At 40.3% G+C, this 27160-nt stretch overlaps 1 protein-coding gene across 1 annotated transcript in view; it reads left to right on the top strand.

The window, feature by feature from the left end:
- Positions 1-11418: 11418 nt before the first annotated feature.
- Positions 11419-27160, top strand: part of LOC308283466 (ras-related protein Rab-26-like) — a gene marked incomplete at both ends in the record, with an annotated part of 75026 nt that continues 59284 nt past the window's right edge. The window contains 2 exons of the mRNA XM_080723906.1: positions 11419-11580; positions 14785-14895. Of these exons, the coding sequence (XP_080580032.1) occupies positions 11419-11580; positions 14785-14895 (273 nt within the window). The remainder of the gene's footprint in view (positions 11581-14784; positions 14896-27160) is intronic.

Raw genomic sequence — 27160 nt, 5'->3', positions numbered from 1 at the left:
AAAGGTTTATCCTTAGCCTCTAGGGAGTGCGCTTACAAAGTTTGAAACTGATCGGTGGAGTTATAGGTAAAACCACAAATCGGCCTGTTATAGCGCCACCATGAGGCTGATTAAAAAAGATTTAAGTGGTATTTCTTCCTCGGCCTAGTGGGAACGTGTGTGCGCGATTTCATGATAATTGCACTTTGCGTTTGTGATTTGAGGCATTTTGTCCAAAACGGCTCAATCCTACAAACTTTGGAAGCCAATCTTAGCCAATCAGGATGGAATATGCAAAATCGGACAGATCCGTGTCGATCACATGACTGTTGAGATACTGCCTACCGATTTGTAGGATTTTTGGACAAAATCTGTAAGATTAGTGCACAGAAATGTGTTTTGCAAACATCGGCCACTAGGTGGCGCTAGAAAAGGCCCATTTGAAAAATTTAGGGCAGAGGTTCTAGATTGGCATCCAGGGAATGTGTGTGCTCACTTTGGCAGCGACCGGGCCAACGGCGACTGAGATTAGCTGCACACAAACTGCGAGGACGCACGGACGGACGCACGGACACGGACGGACGGACGGACGGACGGACACACGGACGGACGGAGGGGAAAACATACTCTCCCCCATTCGGCTGGTGGAGGCAATAATAGTTCATCATACAAGATTGTGGCGCTAGAGTATTGGAAATCTACAAGCTTGTAAAAAGTTTCAAATGAATATGTTTTTTGTTTCGTAAAGTTAAACCCTGCTTCATCCTACAAGAATGTCGCACAAAAGTAGTGAAAATAGCCGATCTACAAGCACACAACGCCTCGCATCGCAAGGTGTTGTGTACTTGTAGATCGGCTATTTTCAGCTATTTTCAAATAGTTTTTAACGACAAGGTTTCCATCAAACAACGACGATGTGCATCACGGTCTTATGCTGGGCAACACTCTCACTACTACGCATATTAAATTCATCTTGACAAGGCTGTTAATTTCTCTGAAACCAGGGGTGGATTCCAGGGCTGTCCCCTATTCCCTCCAAAATGCCCAGCTGTTGCCACGGGAGACAGCTGCGTTGGGAGCGAAACGAATCTCAGCTGTCGAGGAGAGGGGAGTTGTTGGCGGGGTGTTTGGCAGAGTTTGGGGTCTGCAGTCCCTCAGGCCAACGGGGTCTGAAAATGCTGACGGACGGCAGTTTTAAGGAGGAAGACTGGAGGGTCTTCAGCTGTCTTCATGTTTACAACCAAACCCGCTAACTTGACCACTGAACAGGGGTCATCACTCAGGTCAACAGAGAGGGGTAGGCCAATAGCCTATGAAGAGATACTGTGAAGTTGAATTGCACCTGTACATAAATGTATACTGTGAAGTTGAATATACTAACCTGTTGCACATAGTACATACTGTGAACATGTTTACAAAAAGGTTAAGTACTGAAGCAACTACTGGTAAAAATGCTGTTGGTGTATAAAATAGGCTCTTTTATTTTTTTCTTTGCTCTTTTGCCTTTTGCACTCTTTTCTAAAATCTTTCTACGTCTTTATTATTATTATTATCCTTTTAGATTTTTTGTGTGTTCTGTTGTTTGCTGTTATTATATTGTTTGCTGTTATTATACCACTGCACTGTCTGAAGGATGCCAAACAAAAACACATTTTACTCTTATGTACAGTACCTGTACAAAAGACGTAACAATAAAGTACAACCTTGAACCTTGAACCTTATCCTCGCGTTTCTACAACTTATCCTAATATGGTAACGATATAATAATGGGCCCAGACCTGGCCTAGAGTTCCGGTGTAGGTGGAGAATATGGTCGGTCCGAGAATGCGGTTGGGGTCCTGCGCCTGAGCCTGACGTCACACAATATGATTGGCTGTCCGTCTGACGGATGACGTGGCATATTGTGATTGGCTTTGGGATTAGTTTTCTTTTTCAAAACTTTATTGAACGGTAACAAAGACAGACAGCGTCTTGATGGCTGTTGATAACAGTGAAAACTTTTGTTACATACTCAAATGGCATAGCCATATCCATATTATATGAGTAATTATGCGTATGAATCAAACTTAATAGTTAAATATATCAGATACAGTAAAATGCACAAACAGGGCTCTGCTGCATATGGAATTATTGGGAAAATAATGGTTGTTCGTCGCCCAAAAAGACTTATCCATGTCATGAATTCTTACACATAACATTTTATATTTTTGGAATTTCTGTAATACGGATAAATGCTGATATTTATTATTAAGAACAGTTATTTTTCATTAAGAACAGTTATTCTTCAGGCTGACCACATTCTCCACCTACACCTAGGCTGATAAGCAGCCTCTCGACGGCCCGTTGTAAACCAACACCAGGCTTTCCCCAGAGAAAGCCTGGTGACGTGAGGTTACCGACGGCCTTTGCTGCATGTCTCTCGCCATCTCTCTCCCCTGTTTCCTGTCCATATCTACTATGAAACTATAAATAAAGGCATAAAAAGCCCCCAAAATATCTAAATAATAATAATATAATCCATACATGAGAAATGCACAGTGGTTTTATAATATAAATTCTCATCGAATAACCCACAGTACAATGCTCCATTGTATCTACAGTATATGATGCATGTACAGTATGTGTTCTTTTTTTCTTTTTTAGTTTTTTGCAGTAAGCCCTAACCTACAGTGGGTGACAAAATTTAGCGTCGCCAAGTCTAAAATGACACCAGTAGACACCTCGTGACACCTAGAGGTACCTCTGTCAAACACGCCTCCAAATTCTTAGCCGCGCCCCCTAGAAATGTGATATTGTATTTCAACGTGTAGTGTGGCTGTTCAGCCACGGGGTGGCGATTCTTCAATATGAGTCGACTATTCGAGTCTATTACTTGTTGGTTACTTGTTATCTCTACCTGCATTGTGAGCTTGTAAATAGTTTCTTTTCTTTTCTGTGAGTTATTTTTGCACTCAAATTGTAATTATTTGTTTAAATGTAAATACAATTGCCTTGCTTAAATGGAGATTGTTTGTATATATTGTTGAAATCAGAGCCAAATGAATCCACAACCCTCAAAATCAACTGAACTTAAAATAAAGGGATGAGCCCTGGCCCCCGTATAATGTAAGTATTATATTATAAGTATTTCCATTTCTACAGGCCACAAATATAAAATACATTATAAACTGTTCCTGTAGTATCAATTTTGAGAGAGAAAGAGAAAGAGAATGTTGTGTATTTTATTCTTATGTTATCTTGTCCGCTTAGTTTGACAAGGCTGAATAGATTAATATAGGCCTATGTTTTATGATAATATTCTAAATCTACAAAGTAACTAGTAACTTAAGTTGTACAAATAGTGGAGTAAAAGCATTAAAAAATATATTTACCCTCCCCTAAAAACGTGACATTTACTACAGTAAAATTATGCCTACATTAAAACCTAAACTTATAGTTATTCCTAACCTTATCCTCAGTAAAAGTAGCGTTTTGACCGCAAAAAAGGATTATAGGATCATGTTATAGGCTACCGATATCCACTGGGTGATTTTACATCAGTATTGTTGTCTTGAGGTTATCTTGTCTGTGGTGGCAGAAAGTAGTGGCTAAGCGGGACGCGAACCCGGGGCGCATGGTTTGAAAAGACAAAACATTATCCACTAGGCCACAGAGTCCACAGTATATCACCACAGGTCATGATAATCCAATGATACTTTTTGCGGTCAAAACGCTACTTTTACTGAGGCTAAATTAGTTCAAAGTAAACATCTCTTAAAATCAGTGGTGGAAAAAGTAGTCAAATGTATTACTTAAATAAAAGTATCAATACCACAATGAAACAGAAACACTCTGTTACAAGTAGAAGTCCGGAATTAAAAATGTACTTGAGTAAAAGTACAAGTAAACATGTGTCTCTTAAAGTCTCAAGTTTGAGAGAGAGAGAGAGAGAGAGAGAGAGAGAGAGAGAGAGAGAGAGAGAGAGAGAGAGAGAGAGAGAGAGAGAGAGAATTGTTTGTATTTTACTTATGTTATCATGTGTCTATGTCCGCTTAGTTTGACAGAAAAGGAGAGAAGAGAGTTGGGGGGAAGGGATTGCAGTGGACACCTTTGTATATCAGATAGTGAGCCAGTGAAGTGAAATTTCTCCTTTTTTTGGACAGCTGCTCCCCTTGTTAACTTGTATTAGTGCAGGGGTCTTCAACAGGGGGTCTGGGACCCCTGGGGGGTCCTCAGAGTTACTCTAAGGGGTCCTCTAAATCTTTGTGTGATAGAAAACTTTATATTAACCACTTGAATTCTAGCATCCATATTCTGAGAACTTTGGTCAAAAATAGCAGATCTACAAGCTCACAACACCTCACACTCCAAAGTGTTGTGAGCTTGCAGATTGGCTATTTTCGGCAAATACTTTAGGTGTGGAGGGGAAAAAAGAGCATACTAAGCACAGAGGTTGAGGTACAAAAGGTTGTGGGGGTCCCTGCTTCATCTCTCTCTCAACTAAGGGGTCCTTGATCTGAAAACGTTGAAGACCCCTGTATTAGTGTATTTTTCTTATTGAACTTTTTTTCCCACATGATTCCACAGTAGCTTAAGGTGTCTCCCGAGACTACCCTTCCCCCTCTTCACACCTCATAGCTGGGTCTCTCTTTGCATTGACTCATTTGCTTCAGAACACAACACGCTGTCTATCTGTGTCAAACAACACTGTTAAATGGCTATTTCACTTTAAAAGGCTCATGTCTCACCATAGATATCATGTTTGCTTTTAGTCTCTGAGCACATACACTTTTCTTTATAAACTTTAAGAGAACTTTCAGGTCAACCGTAGCCTATACTCCTATTTTGGTTCAGTTTTGTGAGCTTGTAGATCAGCTGTTTTCACCAGTTTGTTTCCTGGGAAAATGTCTAATTTCCAGAGACTCTGTGGGTTCATTTAGGGGGGTTGTCATTTGTACACAGTCAGAGTTAAGGGGAGAGAGACCTTGAAATTTGGAAGTTTGAGAAGCACTACTGTAGAACATAGTTAATAAAAAATGCAGTGCAAATACGACTTTATTATACATTTTTTGTATAGCCTCCTCTTATCACTTGATTAAAGAAAACATTATTTGATAACTTTTCATTGTGCTCCTAAAATTATTTATATTCTACCAGATGTTTCATGTGCCACTTGTGAAAATACAAAGTGTCAAGACTCGCTTGTAGTCACACCAGTAAATGCAAATACTTGGTAAAACCGGTTTCACTTATGCGCAGGGGAGGGATTGTCCCGGCCTCCCAGAAGGCCAGGACAGAATTGAATCACTGCAGTAAATAGATTTGCCCTCATACCCAGTGGTGGAAAAAGTAATCAAAACATTTTTTTTACTTCAGTAAAAGTATCAATACTGTAATGTAGAAATACTCTGTTAAAGTACATAATTCAAAATGTACTTGAGCAAAAGTATGAAAGTATTGGCTTCAAAATATACTTAAAGTACCAAAAGTAAAAGTACAAATTGTTTGAAAAAAGCAGAGCTACAAGTTCAAAATGTGTCCCAACGCAACGCATTGTGAGCTTGTAGATCAGCAATTTCGAAATAGCCTAGGTTTAAAATGTGGAAATAGTGGATTAATGTATGTTTCACAATATAATCATATCTGCAAAGTAACTAGTAACTAATTAAAGTAAAACTACAATTGGCTCACAGATGTAGAGCAGTGGTCAGAATTTACTCTTTTTACTAGTCAAAGTATAAAAGTGTAGCTATCTCTCTGTGTACAGTGTGATGATATAGGGCTGGTAGGGGGTCATTCGCTTCCTAAGCCAGGGGTTTTCAACAGAGGGTCCAGGACTCCTATGAGGGTACATGTTTAGCACAGTGGTTCCCAAACCTTTTTGGTTGAAACCCAAAAGAACAATTAGATGTTTTCCCTGGACCCAAACTAGTGAAAACAGGAGATCTACAACTTGACAATGAGAAAGCAGGGACCCCTTAGCTGAGAGAGATGAAGCAGGGACCCCTTAGCTGAGAGAGAGAGAGAAAGCAAGGACCCCTGGCTGAGAGAGAGAAAGCAGGGACCCCTTAGCTGAGAGAGAGATGAAGCAGGGCAATGCATCCATCGATAGAGAGACTGAATGTATATGCTACCACATCCAGGTGAGGTGTCAGATGAATAGCATAAATAACAAAAGGACACTGATTACCCCCCACGGGCCCTCTCAATCTCCTCCACACACCAGAGTTTAAAGTTGATGCCAATACTTTGACCAAAGTAAATTCTGAATACCAGACTTAATTGTAATTGAGTTCTATATTGTAAAAGTATAGCCGGTATTGTGTTTGTAAACCCATGTAAAGGAGTAAACAAAAACAATAAATATGAGACAATGTCATTTAAATTAAAAGGGTAATAATAATAATAATAATAATAATAAGCACTGGGTTATACTGTAGAACAGTGGTTCTCAAAGTGGATTCCAGGGACTCTAGGAGTTCTTTTAAGGCAGTGGTTCCCAAACCTTTAAGCTCAAGAGCCAAAGTAGAAATTATAAGTTTGCCCGGGACCCAAACTAGAGAAAACAGCAGATCTACAAGCTCACAACATGTTGCTTGTGTGCTGTGTTGTGAGTTTGTAGATCAACTTCTTAAACACTTATTTTACAATTTGTGATTTCTTAGTTTCTTCTTTGATTTCCTCATGAAATTATTGGTAATGCTTTGAAAATGTTTTGAAATAATGAAAAATCTAAAACCAGTGTTTATTTTTAAATGGACCCCAAGTCTGTAACTCTGACAGTGTATTTGAAAGTGTGTCTATACAAATGAGACAACATTTAATTGAAATGAAAAAGCTTTTATGCCAAAAATTATTTTTAAACACTATTGTGTTTGTTCAGTGTGAAGTGTTCCGTTAGGATAGGGTGAGAGAGAGAGAGTTTTGATTGATTGATTGAAGACTATTAGAAGTTTGCATAGGAAAAGGTACAGTTTCATGACGGTACAGTTCACTGGTACAAGGTCTACTAAAAGGAGATCCATGAAAAGACTAAGCTTATTTCCACTGGAAACCATTTAAGTATCTCATATAACATTGAATGACAGACGAATAGAACACAGTACTATGCTGTAGATATGTAAAGAAAAGAAAATGAAAGAACAAAAAAGAAAACAGTAAGTCTAAACAAACAGTAAGTATATACAAAGAAAGGGGGGGGAGAGAGAGAGAGCGAGAGAGAGAGAGAGAGAGACTATGCAACAATATGAACACTTTAGTTAGGCCTACTAGTTACTTTGCAGATATACATTATTATATTATAAAACATAGTACATTTTATACCTGCAGACTATTTGAAAATAGCCGATCTACAGGCTCACAACGGCTGGCGTTGTGAGCCTGTTAGAGAAAACAGCACCTCACAAGTCACAACATGTTGCTTTTGTGTGGTGAGCTTGTAGATCAGCTATTTTTCACAACTTCTTAAACACTTGTTTTATAATTTATGTGATTTCTTAGTTTCTTCTTCATGAAATTATTGGTAATGATTTGAAAATGTTTTGAAATAATAATGAAAAACTAAATCTAGGAAACAAAAATGACCCAGTGTTTATTTTTAAATGGACCCTTACAAATACAAATGAGACATTTAATTAACATTTAATGAAAAAGTCCTATGCCAAAATGTATTTTTACACCATTTAAAGTATAATTACTCTCTAGTATCTAGTCTCTTCTGTGGTTCATTTCTATCCCCAGCAAAATAGTTAAACTAATTGCTCTGCTATGCCATCTAGTGTCACTTAACTGTATTGCAGAAGATAAGCTGAAAGGACAGCCTCCTATTTTTAGACACACCCATCTCCAGAGAGACCGGTGGGTGGCCAGAGGTACCTACAGCCACCTGTGGCGACGGAAATTTGTGTAACGTACTGTAATACAGTAAATATCCTACAATGCAGCATTGTAGTTTGATGTAATTGTTTGTGCACAACCTCCCGTATTGTTCACAGTTCATGACCCTATCTATAATTTGGGTTCTGGTTCAGCAGCTTATTACACTGCAGACCGAGTCCATTTTCAATCTATTAAGTCTACCCTGAAGGACCCTGAACAGGTTATTTCGGTCTATACACTGCTATCCTTCATGCAACACTTGTGAAGGGTCTCAGCAGAGATGAGGTTGTACTGTGAGCTGGATTTGGCGTTCTGTTGTGGGTAGCAAAGAAGCCCTGTTTCATTTGCTAGAGTCTAGACTCTTGAATCAGACCATGTTTTGAACTTATTCTAATGAGTCCGGGCAGCCTGGCACTAGCACAGAAAGGCGGTTACACGATAATTCCATATTGCATAACACCGAGAACGTTAGCTAATTAGGATGGAATATGAAATATCGGAGAGATCCGTCTTGATCACATGACTATAGAGATACTATGTACCAGTTTGTGTGATTTTTAGATAAAATCTGAAGTCAGCCTCCAAGTGGCGCTGTAAAGGGCAGACGTGAAAAATGCAGGGCAAAGGTTTTTCCTTGGCCTCTAGGGAGTGTGCATACAATGTTTTACACTGATCTGAGATACATTATAGGTAAAAGCATAAAATCAGTCAAAGTGGCATTTCTTCATCTGCCTATAGGGAATGTGTGTGCAAAGTTTCATGGAAATCGTGTTCATGATTTGAGGCATTTTGTTCAAAACGGAGCACTCTTGCAAACTTTGGAAGCCAATATTAGCCAATCAGGATGGAATAAGAAAAATCTGAAAGACTTGTTTCGTTTAATGACTATAGAGATTTTTGGACAAAATCTGTAGGAGTAATGTCCAGAAATATGTTTTGCTCAAATCCGCCTCCTGGTGGCGCATGTGAAAGATTTGGGGCAGAGTTTCTGCTCTGGTACCCAGGGAGTGTGTGTGTGCACAGTTTCTCTGCCATCGTGCCAACGGTGCCAGAGCTTAGCTGTTCACAGACGGATGGACCCATGGACACGTGGACGGACAGGGTACAAAACATAGTCTCGGTTATGCCTTTCGACCTGGTGGAGACAAAGATGGAGGGACTAGTAGGATGTTGGTTAACAAGCTCAATAATCGATGAATCAATTTGTCATTTACACATGCAGGTACAAGCAGCAAGATATCAGTGGTACATGGTTTACACACTACAGACTAGAGACATGTGCTAACACAACAATGCAATAACAACAGGAAAGATAATAATATATATATATACACACACACACACACACACACACACACACACACACACACACACACACACACACACACACACACACACACACACACACACACACACAATTAAATTAATAATACCAGATGAGATACAAATAATAGATTGTGAGGTGAAAGTTGCTAATAATGACCTAATTGTAAGACATTGATCACTGCATAACCAGCCTAATCAGATTTAACACATTTTACTGTGAAAATAATTCTCTGACAGAAATGATTAAGATGATTAAGTCTCAGTCCAAAGCAGTTACTTTTCAGGATTCATATAGAAAAAACAGTAACAATATTAGACACAGATCATTGCATAACATGTAGTGGACATATGTGCACAGATAGTGTAACTCAACAGCAGTTACACCACAGAAGACAGTAAATGCATTGGGGCCAGGGTATGACCACTACACTTGTTCATGACTGAATTTAAAATGATCTCCATTTGCTGCTCCCCTTGCGTCCCAGTTATGACTTCCTATCTAATGTCTCCCTCTTGTGGAGATCTGCGTACATCACACCACTGATGCACAGGGGGAACATACGACTTGTTGCAGCCAGCTTTACATGAACCTGTTGAAGCAGCGTGCCTTTTCTGGGGGGAACATTCGGCAAAAATAGCACGTCTACTGTGAGCTTGTAGATAAGCCTGGTGGAAAAATGTTTTACTTTTTTTTTTTACTTAAGTAAAAGTAGTATCAATACTGCAATCTAGAAATACTCTGTTACAAGTAAAAGTCTGGAATTAAAAATGTACTTCAGTAGAAGTACAAAGGTATTGGTATTAAAATGTAGCCTACTTAAAGCATCAAAAGTAAAAGCAGATAGACGATCTACAAGCTCACAGTGTGTTAGGCAATGTGAGCTTGTAGATCTTTTTTCAAATGGCCAAATTTTCAAATGGCCGAAATATATAGGGCTGAAGTGGTTAGTGTTCAGGCTAATCAAAATCTAGTATAACTTATAACTAAGTTTTCATATAGACTAATTGCAGTGGCGTAAAAGTAGGCTAAAGTAAAAGTAGGCCTACAGAAAATTGGTTACTCCAGGAAAGTAAAAGTACCTAAAAATTGTATTTATAAGTACAGTAGCCTACTTAAGTAAATGTAGACTATAGCTACACCAAGGAGATTTGGTGTAGACGGTCGGGACAGGAAAACGCGGTTCATGTGTAGCCTACAGTACAGTTTAACATAGTCGCCGGTTGAGCTTTCGCGGTTCCAAGTTCCAATTCTTGTTAAATGATAAGAATGACACCATTTGTATTAATGTTTTCATCATTAATAAAAAAGTGATGTGATCTGATCTGGTATAGGCTATAGGCCGAGTAGGCTACAGACTATAGGCTGATTAAAAAGTACCCAAACGCATGCATTTCAGCACCACGGGGAATGAACAGCGACACACGCGCCCGCACGTTAGTTTGTGCACCTGACCTACCTTCCTAGTTGTGATGGTTGTGATGTAGGCCGTTCATAATTTTGAGCAGTTTACTTAAGTCTACTGTAGGCTATAGGCTACTCAAGCAGAGTTTTGAGGTAGGCCTATTTGTAGCCTACTTTAATTGAGTATTTCCGATTTCCAATACTTTTACTCAAGTAGCCTAGGTCTATTTTGAATTCCAGACTTCTACTTGCAATAGAGTAGGCCTATTTCTAAATTGCAGTAGGCCTATTGTGAATTTGAATGAGAATGTGAGAATGTAGCCTACGGATTGCAGCTTCAACAATGACTGACGTCTGACGGTTACGTTATGAGCAACACCATTCTACTCCACAGTTTACCAGCTGCGCTCTGTGCGCTCTGCGCGTTTTGCAACTGAATCCTACCGCACAGGCTTCGTCTGTGGTCCTGAGGGGAGCAACAAACCTGTCAACACACCGAGAGACGAAAGCGAACGAGACAATCGACCGATCGAGTCAAGAAGGCGACGGCACAACATTTCTTTTTTTCTTCACATTTTGGCGATTTCATCACATCCACGCGTGTCTTACGAGAAAGGCACAAGGATGATTAATTCACACGCAGGTGAAAAGGAAGCAGCTACAATTTGAGTTCCCCTCTGCTCAACTTCTCGACGGACCCCCGAGACTTACATTCATTTTGTTTGTTTTTTAGTTTTTTGTTATTTTATTATTATTATTATATAGGCCATATATATATTTTTTTACTGTGAGGTTAGTATTAGCCTATTATTGGAAAATCCATCTCTGACCAGCGTTCATAACCTGTATTAGAAATGTCTCGTAAGAAGACTGTGAAAGGCAAGCATGCCAGCAGTAGCCCGACAGCAGGTAAAGCCAAGAGCGCGTCAGGAAGCCTCGTTCAAGCCAACGGTGTGGTCCACCCCAGCAGACCTTCTCTGAGCAGCAGCAGCGAGTTCTATGACATCGCTTTCAAGGCAAGTGGGCAAAACAGTGATTCTACCTTTTTAATGGCAAGCCATTAACCACTTAAACCCTCTAATCTTGATTAATTGTAGCCTACTATAGCTATAGGCCTATTTGTCTGTCATTTAATGTCTCTATGAAATTGAGTACAAAAGTACCCAAAACCAAAAGTAAACAAGCCATTGTTTTCTTCGGTTTAAATCCTATTAGCAGAGATATCTGAACTGTACTGTCCGGTGGTTTTCCTATGTGAACTGCTAATAAAGTATTCAATCAATCGAGCTCTTTTTATGCTCTATATAGGCCTACACAAAATCTCTTAGTTAAAACAGCCCACCTTTTTGAGCTTGTAGATTTTTGAATGTTCCCCCCGAGAATATTAATGCTGGGGTTCAAGTGGTTATAAGGACCCAGAGTCTGCAGTGCAGAGTCTGATACTTTCTTTGATCTGGGACCCCAATCTACCCTGTAAAATCCTCAGGTATGAGAATGGAAGTACAAATGTTAACCAAAATGGACCCAAGTGTCCATGTGGTTCCATTTGTAGACCTACAGGTGGATAATACACCTATGGCCTACTGTGTGAGTAGGCCATCCATTGGCTCCTAATGGCAATTAATCATTTATAACTGCGTGGGGACCCCATAGGTACGGTGGGACCACCTGTTGAGAGGCAGTGCTGTATTCATTACCTTCCTGACCCACTGAGTGCTGGGCTGACCCAGAGCTCTGTCATTATCTTATATAGGTCTATATATCATACTGTGGCAATGTACCTTGCCACTGACATACTTTTAAGAGACTTAAGTATGTTTACAGTGTTTCCCCACATGTTTTAACGGACACTATTTGAGAAGTTTGGGTTGCACTGTATTGTTTAATTGTTACCAATAATGATGTATTGTTGTATTGATGTGTATTGTTTAATTGTTACCAATAATGATGTATTGTTGTATTGATGTATTGTTTGATTTATTGAGTGCTTGGACTCCAGGGTAGGGAGCAAGCTTATACACACCTGATTGCTCAATCAAGCTGAACCATACCACCTGTGGGTTTGTTAGCTGGTAAATTGGGTACTCTAATTTAATGGTGTAGGTAAAACTTTGTGAATGTGTATGAATAATATTGTCATGGAATTGACATGGAAATATATTGTCTTTGGACATGGAAATGTAAACTGGTTCATAGGTAGATGGTGGATTCCATTTAAGATTGGTACGGTCCAGGGGAGGGGTTTAGCCTATTTAAGGGGACCTGCCACCTGAGCTAGTCAGTCAAAGTAGGTCTTGTGAGCTAAGAGGATCCAATGCCAATCTGGCCAGTTGTTTGTATATAGTTTTTTGTGTCTTTTCTGTATTTTGGTGAACACCAGTTCCTTGGACTGAGAGGTGAATAAAAGCACTTGTTTTTGTAACAAAGAACTCTCTGACTGCCTTTGAACATTTTCCTATTTGGGTATTTTTTGAGGAGTACTTTGGTAACTGATACAAGTGCCTTTTTCGGCCTACACAACCCTCACTCAGAGTCAGAGTGTGACATACTGTATCCCAGTGGTTTGCAACCTGTGGGTCGTTTGGGGCGTTCCCAAATTATTTTAGTTAGTTTAGTTAAAATGGGATTATTTTGGGGGTCGTGGCCTGAAAAGGTTGAGAACCACTGCTCTAGCCCACCTTGCTGTGTGGTGCAGTCAATTTGAATCTTGCCAGTGAATTTGGCTGTCAATTGATCGTCTAATAATGTTTTTACATGACCTCAGAGATCCATTATTAAGACATTCCCACACACATGGAATTGATTGAATGCCCAGCTTGTTGCTTGACAAAAACAACAACAAAGGTGTTCGTCTCTCTCTTTCCCTCTGACAGCAGAGCATGATGAAAAGGCGTAAACCAATCAAGCTGCCGATATTTTTGCCTCTCATTGTCCAGAGAGGAGCTTTACAAACACCCATAGATCAGACCCGAGAAAACACAGCCGTTCCCCCATGTCGTTCATTCCCAAAAGAGAAGTACAAAGACTTGATTTGTAGGACATTACACCAGATGTCGGGTGATGGATGAGGATTGTGTTTGGGGCGAGAGGGTGATCTGTACAGTGTTTATTTTATTGCCTCTCTTACGCCGCCTGTATATCATTCCCACATCAGCCAGCCAGCGGCAGCGCCAGGCAGGCTCACTGATTAACAAGGACAGACACGGCACTTCCTCCCTACATCCTCCTCCCTGCCAGCGGGGGGGGGGGGGAGAGAGGGGGAGGTTGAAGAGACGAGAGGCTTGAAGGGAATTGGAGGAAGCAAGCGAGGAAGCAAGTGGCCTCAGATGTTTTCTACATCTGTCAAACGCCGTTGCCACCTGCTTTATCTCTCTGGCAGGAAAGTTCACAAAGTATGAAGCTCGGAAGGCGTGATACCGGCCCCCGGTGCACAATTAAGTATAGTCCCAACTTTACTCCCCTGGTCATGTTTCTATCCCAGCTAACCTCATAATAACAGTGATCCGGTAACCACATTAACCATGGCATCCCTATTCTGGGCATGTCACAATAGGCAGCTACAGCTGGCCTACAGTAGGGGAACACTCGATTTGCAACAACCGATATTGTAGACCCGCTATTTTGGCCAAAGGGATTTGGTGTAGGGCAAAAAGGAGGGGACCAAATGGGTAACCTCATCACAGCAAAACAAAACGCCCAGATGCTTTATTGATAAAGTCTTATTAACTTACTTGGGCTGCACTTGCAGTAGAGTATGTTTGTCTGCGTTGTTTTTATTTTTCCACTTTGATTTGACTTTATCAATCAACCACTGTGTACACAGTGAATCCCCACTGTTTATTTAAACCAGAGTGTTAAAATGGACCCGTAAGGGAGTTAAATTAACACAGATTCTCTTGTCTAGTTCAGTCAAGGAAATACAAATAATAGATTAAAGGCCTGCCTGTATTGTACTGTGTAATGCTCAAACACAAGCATCTATAGCATTCCGCTCTCAATCATTTTCATTCCAGTTTGGGGATTTTTGAGAATTTATTTGTGCATGTAGACTTAAGGTCTGGTTTGTAATTCATCGTACATGCCAAACATTTAGCAGAAGGCTAATTTAGAGGCTATTTTGTCAAGATTACTGAAACATTTGTTGACTCAAAGCGTCGTCAGCACTATATGCTCAGCTGGCTGCTGTAACTGAATCATTTTGTTCGGCCTTTGTGGTCCAGGTGATGCTGGTTGGAGACTCAGGCGTTGGAAAGACATGTCTGCTAGTGCGCTTCAAAGATGGAGCCTTCCTAGCCGGGAGCTTCATCTCCACTGTGGGCATTGACTTCAGGGTGAGTTTAAAAAGGTGACACGCACGCACGCACGCACGCACGCACGCACGCACACACACACACACACACACACACACACACACACACACACACACACACACGCACACACACACACACACACACATTTGCAGGCTTTGCACTTTTAAGTGGGCCATACAGTAACTATTCCAAGTTTTAATGGTTTTTTTTGCACTAACTTGTTCACTGTTCTAATGGCTCAAGGCTATGGGTGTTTCATGTGTTAGAGATCTCAGAAGATGGAATATTGATTTCTTAAATTAGTTCGACATGCTTTAGTTGTGCTCCGCTCCCTTGCCGATAGCCTCTATCATGTGCCAGTTAATGATCTCCCATGGGCAGCAGAAAATAACTTATTTGGTATTGAACAGGTAGTTTCATTACCTATTCAATAGTCCTCACAACACAGTGACTTTAAATACATTTAAAATCCCAGCCTGCCAGCGATTTTTCCTTAGCTGGTCACAGAATATTTATCTCCAGTACGATCCATCCCCCGATCGTTGCTAAACTCAGAGGTTTTCTCTGTGCTTCCGCGAGAAAGAAATACGACCATCCGCTCTCTAGTTGAATATAGCATGTCTGGCAAAAAAATGCTGAGGAAAAAAATGGAGGCTAGAGATTCAGGCTTTATCCCAACTGCAATAAACAGGAAGTGAGCGGCGGATGAGATCTTGCGATCACGTGATTGCATGGATTTCTATGTGTCTGAGAATGAAATGGTGACTCATGTGTAGGCCTGAAAAGTTTGAGAACCCCTGCAATATCGTACAATACAAATAGCAAAATGGCCTGCTAGTGTGTTTACTGTATAACCAACCAAACACTGGGACGCGATAGCAAACATCAGGTTTACTGCCTTGTCTGCTGTTTTGTCATATAGTCTTATTATTTAATTGCACTGTGGTGCTGCACTGTACACATAACATGTAGTGGCGGCAGTGGCTCAGGGGTGGAGTTGCCGACTTGCCGTCTTAGAACACGAAGGGTTCCCGAAGGGTTCCCAGTTCAATCTCTGGCTCCCATAGAGTTAGTGTCGAGGAGTCGTTGAGCAAGACTCTGAATCCCTAGTTGCTCCCGGTGAGCAGGTTGTTGCTTTGCATGGTTTCCTCCCCATCAGTGTATGGATGTGTGTGTGAAATGGGTGAATTTAATGCACAATCTCTGTAAAGCACCTTGGATAAAGGCGCTATAGGCCTATAAATACACCATTTACCATTTAACATATCACCTACAAGTTTACCATTCTCCACTGCAAGATTTCTTGGTGAAATGCAATGTTTGAGCTTTAGCTCACCTGTTCAAAAAAAGGTGCAGGAACACCACACACACACACACACACACACACACACACACACACACACACACACACACACACACACACACACACACACACACACACACACACCATAAGCTTGGTCTTCATCGGGTGAATTAATTAGTGTGACCCATGGCTTTTATAGGGCTATAGGCTATTGCATAACGTGAACGAAAACGATAATAAGAACCCATTGAGTTTGTGGAGGAGTGAGTCAATATCAATATATGAGTTGTTTTAGGTGAAGGGGAAGGCAATTGTGGGAAACTGAGCAGATTTCCACATCTTAAAAATAGTGTTTTTTTTGTCAGCTTTAAATTGTTTTCTCCTCATTATCTTCTAAGCCTCAGCGTCTGCTAGATGTACAGTGTCACTGTCTGCTTCCTTTCTGGGGTTCAAAATATGGAATTACAGCTCCAAACAGATTGAATTTAATTACAAGTAAAACTGCAGGTTCACTCAATCCATGGAGATGAAGGCTGGTCTGAGGTCTGAGGTCTGCCCTCTGTTGTAAAGGGTAAGGCTCTCATCATACATGGCTTTCATCAAGGTTATCAATGATGTGACTGAGTCTCATTCCCCGGAGGTTGAACATAGCAGGCATTAGCAGGCTGCTTGACCGAGGAAGTGGGGGGTGAAGGTCAGTGCAGACACACACAGTGACTATTGGTTGGGGGTGGTTTTAAGAAAGATTTGGCAGAGAATTTCGCTGGTTCTCAATATTTATCCCCAGCTAAATGATTGATACAGTAGTTAGGAACCAAATGGACCCTTATACATCCATTACTCAAAGGATTTGTAGTGTATGTTTCTATTTGAACACTCTCAGTAAGACAAGTTTGTAACTCTGAACAAATGGACCCTTACAGGTCCATTTGTACACACTCAATGAACACAGGACTTTACGGTGTAGATTATCCCATAGATAAATAGCTCCACGGTCTATCAAATGGTCCTTGAAATGAAAATCAGAGAATATTTTGGTGTAGGTTCTCCCAGGTTCTGACTTAATTGCCTGAATGAATAACAAGCCACTCTTTACACACAACTCAAATGGTGTAGAAAAAATTCAGGTTTGTACAGTGCACGTGCAATCTGTAGTGCAGCGAATGTCCATCGGTTGCCATGGTAATGTGGGTGGTAACGGAAGCAGGTGACTAGGGGTCTGCTTAAAACATATCGATGCCGTCCGGCAGAAACCTTGTATCTAAAAGTAGTTAAGTCTGTCTGTGGGTTTTATACATATTTAACCAATGAAGAATATTAACAAGAGCTTGTGACTAAATAATAATTGGATCGATTGGATCACAGGTTACGTTACTGTAACAGTAACGTTTTTGGACATACAAGGTTTCCATCCTACAGCGACGATATCCGGTGATTGGCCAAGGAGCGGAGAACGCCGCTGTTGCCTGATTGCCTGGCTTGTGAAGCACTCGACTCATAACAGATGGAGGCCTGAGTGATTTTCTGCCTCCATCAGAAGCCCATAAGCAGCAGTTGAATGGCAGAGGATGGGCGTAAATGGCCAGGGCAGGCTTCTCTAAGCTGCCATTGACTTTTCTTTGTTGCAAAGTGTCACTGTCGGGCAGAAACCTTGTATCTCCAAGTTTCAAATGTGTACGTTTCTTCGTAAAGTAAAGCCCTGCTTTGTCGCACAAGACTGTCGCACGAAACTAGTGAAAATAGCAGATCTACGTAGATCAGCTATTTTCACTATTCTAAATCATTTTTAAAATGATGATACTTTTGATGAAACACAAAACAGACAGTTTTGGACATACTGTACAAGGTTTCCATCCGACCACAACGAAGCAATGTTTTGCGATGGAAGCAGGCATGTGATGACTTCTTCACTCTGTAGCTCTACACTTGGATGCTTCGTGCCAGTGTTTTTTCCTGGATCAGGACCATTCTTGGCAATCTTGCAGACCACAGAGGGCTGTGTGCATTTTTGGAGCTCGATTTATTGATCAATCAATTGATTGTGTTCTGGCTTGGATCAATGGAACCGACGAATGTTGTATACTTACGTTGTTATTTATCGGTGAGTGAGTTCTCACAATGAGAACTCATCACTTCTATTACAGATTATTAAATCATACTCAACGGGACCTGTATCACTGTTGTGTAGTACTTATTTGCACTTTTCTGTTCTCACCTCCAATTCTTGAAGTAAAGGTCCATTCAAAATGATTCAATCATCCCCTTGAGAATTCTTACTGCAGTGTACAGTTCCCATTACCCCGCACAGTTACTATTACTAGGATAACCCTTTAACACCTATACTTTAGCCAACAATGCGTCACGATGCAACTCTTTGTGAGCTTGAAGATCGGCCAAATAGAATTGGCCTAATACGCGGTACATTATAACACAGATCTTGCTGTGTACGATGCATCAGAAAGAATCTCTACAATAACCCGGCACTCTTTGCTGAACGGTAAAATAGCCTTAACAATCCATCACTACTGTGACACCTTCAGAGCCCATCCAGATGTCTTGAATTACATAGTCCATCAACACTTCAACACAATTCAAGCACTCTCAATCTCAATGTTATGCTGCATTCCTTACTCAATCTTGCACTTTCAGTGACCATTTGAAAGCCTCCACAGCATAATTGCTCCCATCCATCATAGTTTGAGATTGATAAATGCTCCTGTCATTTAGCTTTTGAGTCTGTTATTTGGTATTTTAAACATAGAATCAACTTTATTGTCACATAACAGGTTTAGAGGTGTAAAACGGAGGGTGAAATTTGTTTTTGTTCAAGCTCAATTGTTTTGGTTATTTTCAATATTTTCATCCTGGCTACTACTCGCGTGAGTGAAGACACTCAGAACTTCCCACCAAAAATACGCTAATTTTACATTTAGCATACAACCATAGTCAACCTAATAGACCAGATCAGAATGTCTACGGATGGAAAATGTCCAGAACACCATGTCCAGTTTGACAACCTGTGGATAACTATAAAAAGATAGTCAATAACAATATCCTGTATCCTATGTTCTTCCAGAAATAAGGACACTGAATCTACCTGGAAATACTTTGTTTTGGTTGTGGTTTGGTCTGTAGTGGAATGACAGGACAATCTGTCACCATGACGACAAGCGTTAAAATGACCCCTTAGATTAGAAAACAATTAGCATACGACTATTTTTGGAACAATCAATATAGACGCACGCACGTGTGTGTGTTGTGGGGGGGGGGGGGGGGGGGGGGGGTGAGAGAGAATCATTCATGGGAGAAAGAGAGATGAAGATGTTTATAAGCTTTGCTCTTGAGAATCAGAATCATCATCTTTATTGTCTCATCACAGGTGTAAAGAAGTGAGTGAAAACTTCACTGTGAAATGCATTTATTTCGTACATGCTCCATCATTTTGTATTATTCCGCGAGAAGAGAGAGGACTGAGTGAGAACAAAAAGATAATTATCCTCCGCCTCTTCACTCTGAGCCATTAAGAGGATTCCTCTGCACTGACAAGCTTTACTCTCATATCCTGTATGAATATTGCAAAACACGTCTTCTTTTATTTCTATCGCTCTCTGTTATAGGGGTGCAAAATTTAATCAAATAATCGAGAAGTACATCTTATTTATCAATTAATCTATTTACCATTTTTGTAGCATGGTGTCTTGCAAAACTAGTGAAAATAGCTGATCTACAATCAACATTTTCTACAGTCGATAAGTCGATAGGTAATCCTTGAGGTAATCTGTACTCCATGAATGGTAATCATGTACATCATTCAAATGGTGAGGATAGCAGTCCTTCAGTAAAAAAAAAGGAAGAAAAGAAAAGAAAACATTGTTTTACATTGATCCATATCCTAATTTATCCTATTGTCCTTTTTGTGATGTTCCTGATTCAAAGGCCTTCAGTCCATGCAGTTTCTTTGTGAATTATTGCCATGTGACCTTTATGCATCGCACCAGTGGTTGCCAGTTGCTTCGAATGAGCTTTGATGGCAACTCGATGCGGACCCTAACCCAGCGATTCACAACATGTGGGTCGTGACCTATTGATGGGCTGTGAGGTTATTGCAAGTGTGACCCGCTTAACACTACGATTGTATTGATAATATAACGTTAATTTTATTTAATTATCTAATTGGCCCAGTTTGATGCTTTGCTATACTGCAGAAGCAGCCACATTAAAAAGAACATGCAGGCTGACAGTAGACACACACACGCACACGTACACGCACGCACGCACGCACGCACGCACGCACGCACGCACGCACGCACGCACGCACGCACGCACGCACACACACACACACACACACACACACACACACACACACACTTGAAGAGTAGTGCATGCTATGAGCCTTTCCTCAGCCTCAAAACACTGCAACATACACAGTGTTTACCGGTATGTGTGTGTATGGGTGTACTGTCCATGCACATTTAGTTTGTGTCTATGTTCAAGGGATAACTCGGATTGAGATGCATAAATATTGGCTTCAGTAACTGTTCTCGCTCCAGCCTGCCTGGAAACAATGAGCAATAACTCAACTCATATTGACATGTTTGCTGCACTATTCAATTTGTATTCATGACCTGATCACAGATATCGCACAATAAAACTCCCCTGAAGTATTGTAAATACTGTACATCTTATAGTGGTCCCCAGCCTGTGGTAGGCCCCCTCTGGTGGTACGCAGAGGTATCTCCCCCATAAAGGAAAAGACTGAATTTAAGAATAGCTACTATCGAAACACTGCTATGAGTGACAATAACTTTACCATGATCATCATCGTTATTGAAATGGGGTAAAACTAAAGCTGTCATATTAATAGGCTACATAATAGTCAGTGCGGTTATGTTGGATAAACGTGTCAGGCAGTGGCGCATCCAGATTCCAGACCACAATCACAACAGAATAAAACTGTGATGTCGAGATGATAAAACACTTAACAGGGCAGTTAAAATGTATCAATCATGGCTCAAAACTGTAACTATTAGGAAGATAAGTACGGTCAGGAGGAGAATATTTTGAACAGCCTTGTAGAAACTAAAGACCAAAGTGGTGGATGATTGTTGTGCTTGTGCAGCACTAGTAAACTTGAACCAATCACAACAAAATAGTTGCTGCAGGAACAGCAGTAAAGTTGCTTCAGCACCAAATGGTGCCGTTTAACTGACACAAACACACTAGTTATATGTTTGGGAAAGTTGGGATTGTCAAGTGGAGGAGGAACAGCAAATAGACAGCATGGTATGTGATGAAATTCTTATCTTACAGTAAATGCGACAAATCTCTGTGAGTATGTGCCCCGCGTATCTTGAGAACCGTTCGTCCCACCGGCTTCATATTCGGCACGCGCATTCCCCGCCGCAGCGCGGAGCGCAGTGCCCGGCCTCGACCCGACCCGATATGCGGTTTTCCGGAACCGGCGCGAAAGGTTCGGAATCTCCGTATGCGGAGCTGATGTCTGATATCAGGGTTTTCCGAAATCCGCACTGTGTCTGCAACATAGTAGAGATCTCCATATATGGGCATAAAATGGACGCAGACAGACAGATGGTCAAAACGGATCCTATGACTAACAGGTATAATGGGGTTTGCATTAAAGGGCGGGGCATTCATTCCCTATTTACATCGTTCCCGAGTAGGCCGTGCCCCCGACTAGACGCGTCAGGCAGATACAGAGATCTCCAGATAAGGGCATAAAAAGAACGCAGACAGACTATCTCCATATATGGGCATAAATGGACACAGGCAAACAGATGGTCAAAATGGGTCCTATGACACCAGGTATAATAGGGTTTGCATTAAAGGGTGGGGCATTCATTCCCTATTGAATGCGTGAAATCATAGCATTTCAAACAGCATTACAAACAAACACGAAAGACAACCACTTGATTTCTTAATGAAGCAAACTGAATCAGGCCAAGTCCACGATTAAAAAAACTGTTCTGTTACACCTGTGGCCAATTAAAGCACATACGCCTCCACATTGCAAACGCTGGTCATGTACTACTTCTCACTGCCGCGCTCTCTCTGTGTCTGTCTGTCTGTCTGTCTGTCTGTGTCAGTGCGTGCTTTAAGTAGTTGGCTACAGTTGTTTTTTCTCACTTGCTGTGTATGCCCCGTCTGTCTGTCTGTGCCGTTGTGTGAGAATTGTAGGAGTTAGCTAACGTTAGGCTAAAGTAACAGTTTTTGGTGCTACCATAATGATAACACAACTGTGATAAAGACTTTTACGTGTGTGTGTGTGTGTGTGTGTGAGCCCGAAGCTCTAGTATATTAAATGTGCAATGAGGCATAATAATAGACGTGCAATACACATAGTAGAACAACATGTATATGCTATTGCAGAGATGATATATACTATAACAGCACACTAACCACCAGAGGCTTGTTCACCAGATAGGTTGCACTTCATGTGCCTGTTTACGCTGTCAGGGCACAGAGGCCTTGGCCGGTCTTTACTTGTGCCGGCGGCGGTTTCATACCTCATTGAAGGTGAGGTGCTGAGGCGAGTTCTAATATCTGAGGTGCCATTTTGGCTCACAGCGGGGCAGCTTCAGACATCAGAGAGGGGCTCAGCGGGGATTGCTGCAGACCGGAGGAGGTGGCGCTGGCATTGCCATTTTCTCATTTTTAGCCCTGCTGCTCCCAGCCGGCCTCTAAGGATATATCGGTTGTGTCCTTTAATCAATCCCAACAGAATCACCACACACTGTAGATTCACACTGTAGACTTCAAATCAAGAGCAGGGAACTCAGACTGAAAATAAAGCAACTCTTGAATTACATTAGTACACAAAAAAGGCACAACAGCTTGAATTGCAGTCATATACACAGCATACAACACAAGCCGCAGAGAGGAGAGAGAGAGAGACATCAGGTGACATCATCATACTGTACCTGGAAGTTATGCTGGAATGCCTACTGAGTGGCAAAAACAGGGTCAGTAGGTGTCATGAGTAGTCAGTGGGAGTGAGGAGGAGTTTCCCAACGAGCACTTCCAAACTCCAATGCATCATGCTGCTTTATGTGTTGCCACTGAGTAGATGAGTGGCATACAGTATGATGCATACCCTCTATATATTTCTTTTTAAATTAAGGCTTAAGGTTCCTACCTTAAGCCGTCTTCTACTTGACTTCATCAGTTGTGTAAGTTGTGATGACCAGGATCAAACTTGGAACCCATGGATGGAGAGATAGAGCCCCCTCTCTCTAGTTCATCCTACTGGGCACTCCAGTGGTGTGTCCAGTCATCTCTATCCTCCATATCTGGCCAGCTCGCCAATTTTTTCCTCCCCTGCTGAGAGCTCCCGATGTCAATAGCACCGACCAGCCTCATTCTCCTGGCAGCCATCTTCCCAATTAGTCTTGGCAGGCTGGCAGCCCCTCATACAGATACTTGATGGTAACATGTTCATCCTGTTTGATATTTAGTATCCCAGACCTTGGTGTAGCACAGTGGCCAGAGACTTCAGTAGGCTGTATAGGAGAATGGACTCTACACACACACACACACACACACACACACGTGTGTGCGTGCATGCGTTTGTGCGTGCACATGTGGTTTGGCTTCTATTACTGTTCTTTCAAACCATGTTTAACTAAAACAGTTTTGGTATGACTTAAACATTGGCATAGTCAACTTTATTTCATATTCATGGTTAGATTATTAGAACTTTGCCCTCTTGGTGGATCGGAGTAGGCCTGCTGCTACCTGACACAAGTATAGTAAAGTGTAATCCATTACTTTAAATGATTCTCACACGACACATTCTTCTTTTTTGTTCATAGTTGTTTCAATCTGAGATTTGATCTTTTGATCTACACTCATAGGTAATTTTTATAGGCCTCCATCAGCACCTGTGGAATCTACTAAATCTATATTGTCTACTATTAACTCTCTCAATTGTCCCTTGGAATTAATTTGTTTAGGCGACTTTAACTGGAACTGGCTTCCTCGCTTCTCCTCAAATGAGAAAAAATTATTTGATAGCATAAAATTAACTCAACTTATTACTGAACCGACCAGAGTCACGGAAACAACATCAACATTATTAGATTTAATATTTGTTTCACACCCAGAGAGGATTGTGAAATCAGGGGTCCTATCTGATTGTTTTAGTGACCATTCTGGAGTTTTCTGTGTTTGGAAGATAAAAACTCCACGTCTTCCACCAAAATATATAAACATGAGACAATGTAGAAACTTAAATATTGATAATTTTATTCAAGACGTTGTTGCAGTGGACTGGAACAGGTTTCAGTTAATTCCTTTTGTAGAGGACGCCTGGAATTTTCTTTTAGGTGAATTTGTGAGAGTTATAGATAAACATGCCCCTTGGAGAACTGTAAAAGTTAAAGGTAGACATCTACCATGGATCACTTCAGATCTGATTGGTTTATTTAAACGCAGAGATGCGGCTTGGGAAAAACACAGATCTACAAGAAACCCAGCTGATTGGGACGCCTATAAACATTTACGAAATATGTGTAAGACACAGACTAGAAATGCCAAGGCTAATTATCATAGAAATGGGCTTTCTCAGGATTTCCAAAATCCGAAACAGTTTTGGAATAGGTTGAATAGTATTCTTAACCCAAGCAAAAAACCTGTTTCTCAGATTCGGGTAAATGACGAAGTTGTCCACGACCCTGCTCTTATCTCCAATGTCTTTAATCATTATTTTTCTTCTATTGGTAATTCTTATTCTTTTGTTTCTCCTTACTTAAATAATCATGTTAGTAGTCCTATAAATGGCTCATTCTCATTTAGACGTATATTGCCTACAGAAATTTCACAGGTTATCTCTGAACTAAAGGTTGGATGTGCGTCAGGTCCGGATGGCTTAGAGGCCAAGTTTATTAAATTAGCTTCTCAAGTTTTAATTTACCCTCTTGCCGATTTATTCAATTTGTCTATATCGACATGTCAACTTCCATCCATTTGGAAGTGTGCAAAGGTTACTCCACTTTTCAAAGGTGGCGATCCTTTGGAGGTTAACAATTACAGACCTATTTCTATTATTTGTTCAACGGCTAAAATATTTGAGAAACTAATTTTTAATCAATTATCCAATTATATTAATGATCTCAATATTCTATCACCATTTCAGTCAGGTTTTCGTACAAATTATTCCACTACTACTACTCTTGTTAAATTCACAAACGATGTATTCTCCTCCTTAGGCAATAGTAAATTATTAGGTGCTATTTTTCTTGATTTAACAAAGGCTTTCGATTTAGTGGATCATTATCTTCTTTTGGATAAACTTTATGATTTTGGCCTGTCGCGACAAGCATTACTTTGGTTTAATTCTTACCTTCATAATCGTCGTCAGTGTGTTTCCTTCAATTCGGTCAAATCTGATTTCCTGGTGGTTGAGAAAGGAGTACCGCAAGGATCTATTTTAGGTCCTTTACTTTTTTCTATTTTTATTAATGATCTTCCAAAAATATGCACAAATTGCTCCATACAGTTATATGCTGATGACACAGCTATTTATACATCTGATTCAGATCTATCTAAAATTCAAAGCACTCTGCAAACAGAATTTAATCTGGTTCAAGAATGGCTTTTAAATAACTGTCTTGTATTAAACAAGAAGAAGTCATGCAGCATGCTGTTTGGTACTAGGTACTTTCTTAACCACACAACTTCTGATTTGAATATTTATTTTACAGATGGGTCCCCACTTAAAACAGTACAGACATTTAAATACTTAGGTCTTTGGTTAGATTCTGAACTTTCTTTTAAATATCATATTGATTCAGTTAGGAGTAATGTAAATAACAGACTCAGATTAATGTATAGGTCAATAAATTGCTTTACTTTTCAAATAAGAAAACACATTGTTCAGCAGCTTTTACTTCCCATTATTGATTATGGTGACATTATCTATCAGAACACTTCAGAGACACATCTTCATTCATTAAATGTAGCCTACAATAGTATCTGTAGATTTGTACTCAGGTGTCCCTACCTTACACATCACTGTATTCTGTATGATTCACTCAACTGGTTATCTCCTCATGCTAGAAGACAGTTTCATTGGTTACTTTTTATTTTCAAATGCATTTATTTTAATTACCCCTCATATTTGAAGCAGCATTTATGTCCCTATAGTTCGAGATATCCTTTAAGACATACTCAACAACCTTATTTTGAAGTACCTAGTAATTTACTGACAGAAATTGGGAGACGTTCATTTAAGTTTAAAGCACCTGATGACTGGAATAATTTACCTATTGCAATTAGATCAGTTACCTCATTTGATGTTTTCAAAATGTCTTTGTTTGATTCACTTAAATGCAACTGTTCCTGTTTTTGATTTTCGTTTTATATAATTGATGTTTTCATTTTATTTGGACAGTTTATTATTATTACCCTTATTATTATTATTATTATTACCCTATATATATTTTTTTCCCCCCATTTATCATTATTATCTTTTGATGATGTGCAACAGATGTAGAATGGTCTTGGATGGTGCATGTGAGAGCCCTTATATGTTTTGTCAATGTATTATGTTTGTTATGTGATTGTTTCATGTCATTGTTTGTGTGTTGAGCCTGAGGACACTCTGGAAGACGAGATGCTGCATCTCAAGTGTTTAATCCTCCAATAAATTTTCAAATCAAAAAAAATGTCAATCTATTAATTACAAACGGATAAGGGACTCTACTTCACTTCTCCAATCAGTATAGGTCAGTCAGTGATTATTTATTCTGCTTGCATTACAGTATATGTCAAGTTAAAATCCAGCTTAACTGTATAGTCTCCACTGGCCCTTCCCTAACATTTTAGTTTAGGTCTTTATTTGCTGACCAAATTGTCAATAGTCATAGTTTGTCATCATAGTTTAGATCTTTTGTGGAAAAAGGTAGTCAAATATTTTTGTTTTAGTTTTAGTCTATGAAATGAATAGCGATGCTAAGGTTCATGTGG

The sequence above is a fragment of the Nannobrachium achirus genome, assembly GCF_963921795.1.
Source record: "Nannobrachium achirus genome assembly, chromosome: 4".
NCBI classification, from domain to species: domain Eukaryota; kingdom Metazoa; phylum Chordata; class Actinopteri; order Myctophiformes; family Myctophidae; genus Nannobrachium; species Nannobrachium achirus.
The sequence above is the reverse complement of the archived record's forward strand: the minus strand, read 5'-3'. Positions and strand labels throughout refer to the sequence as shown.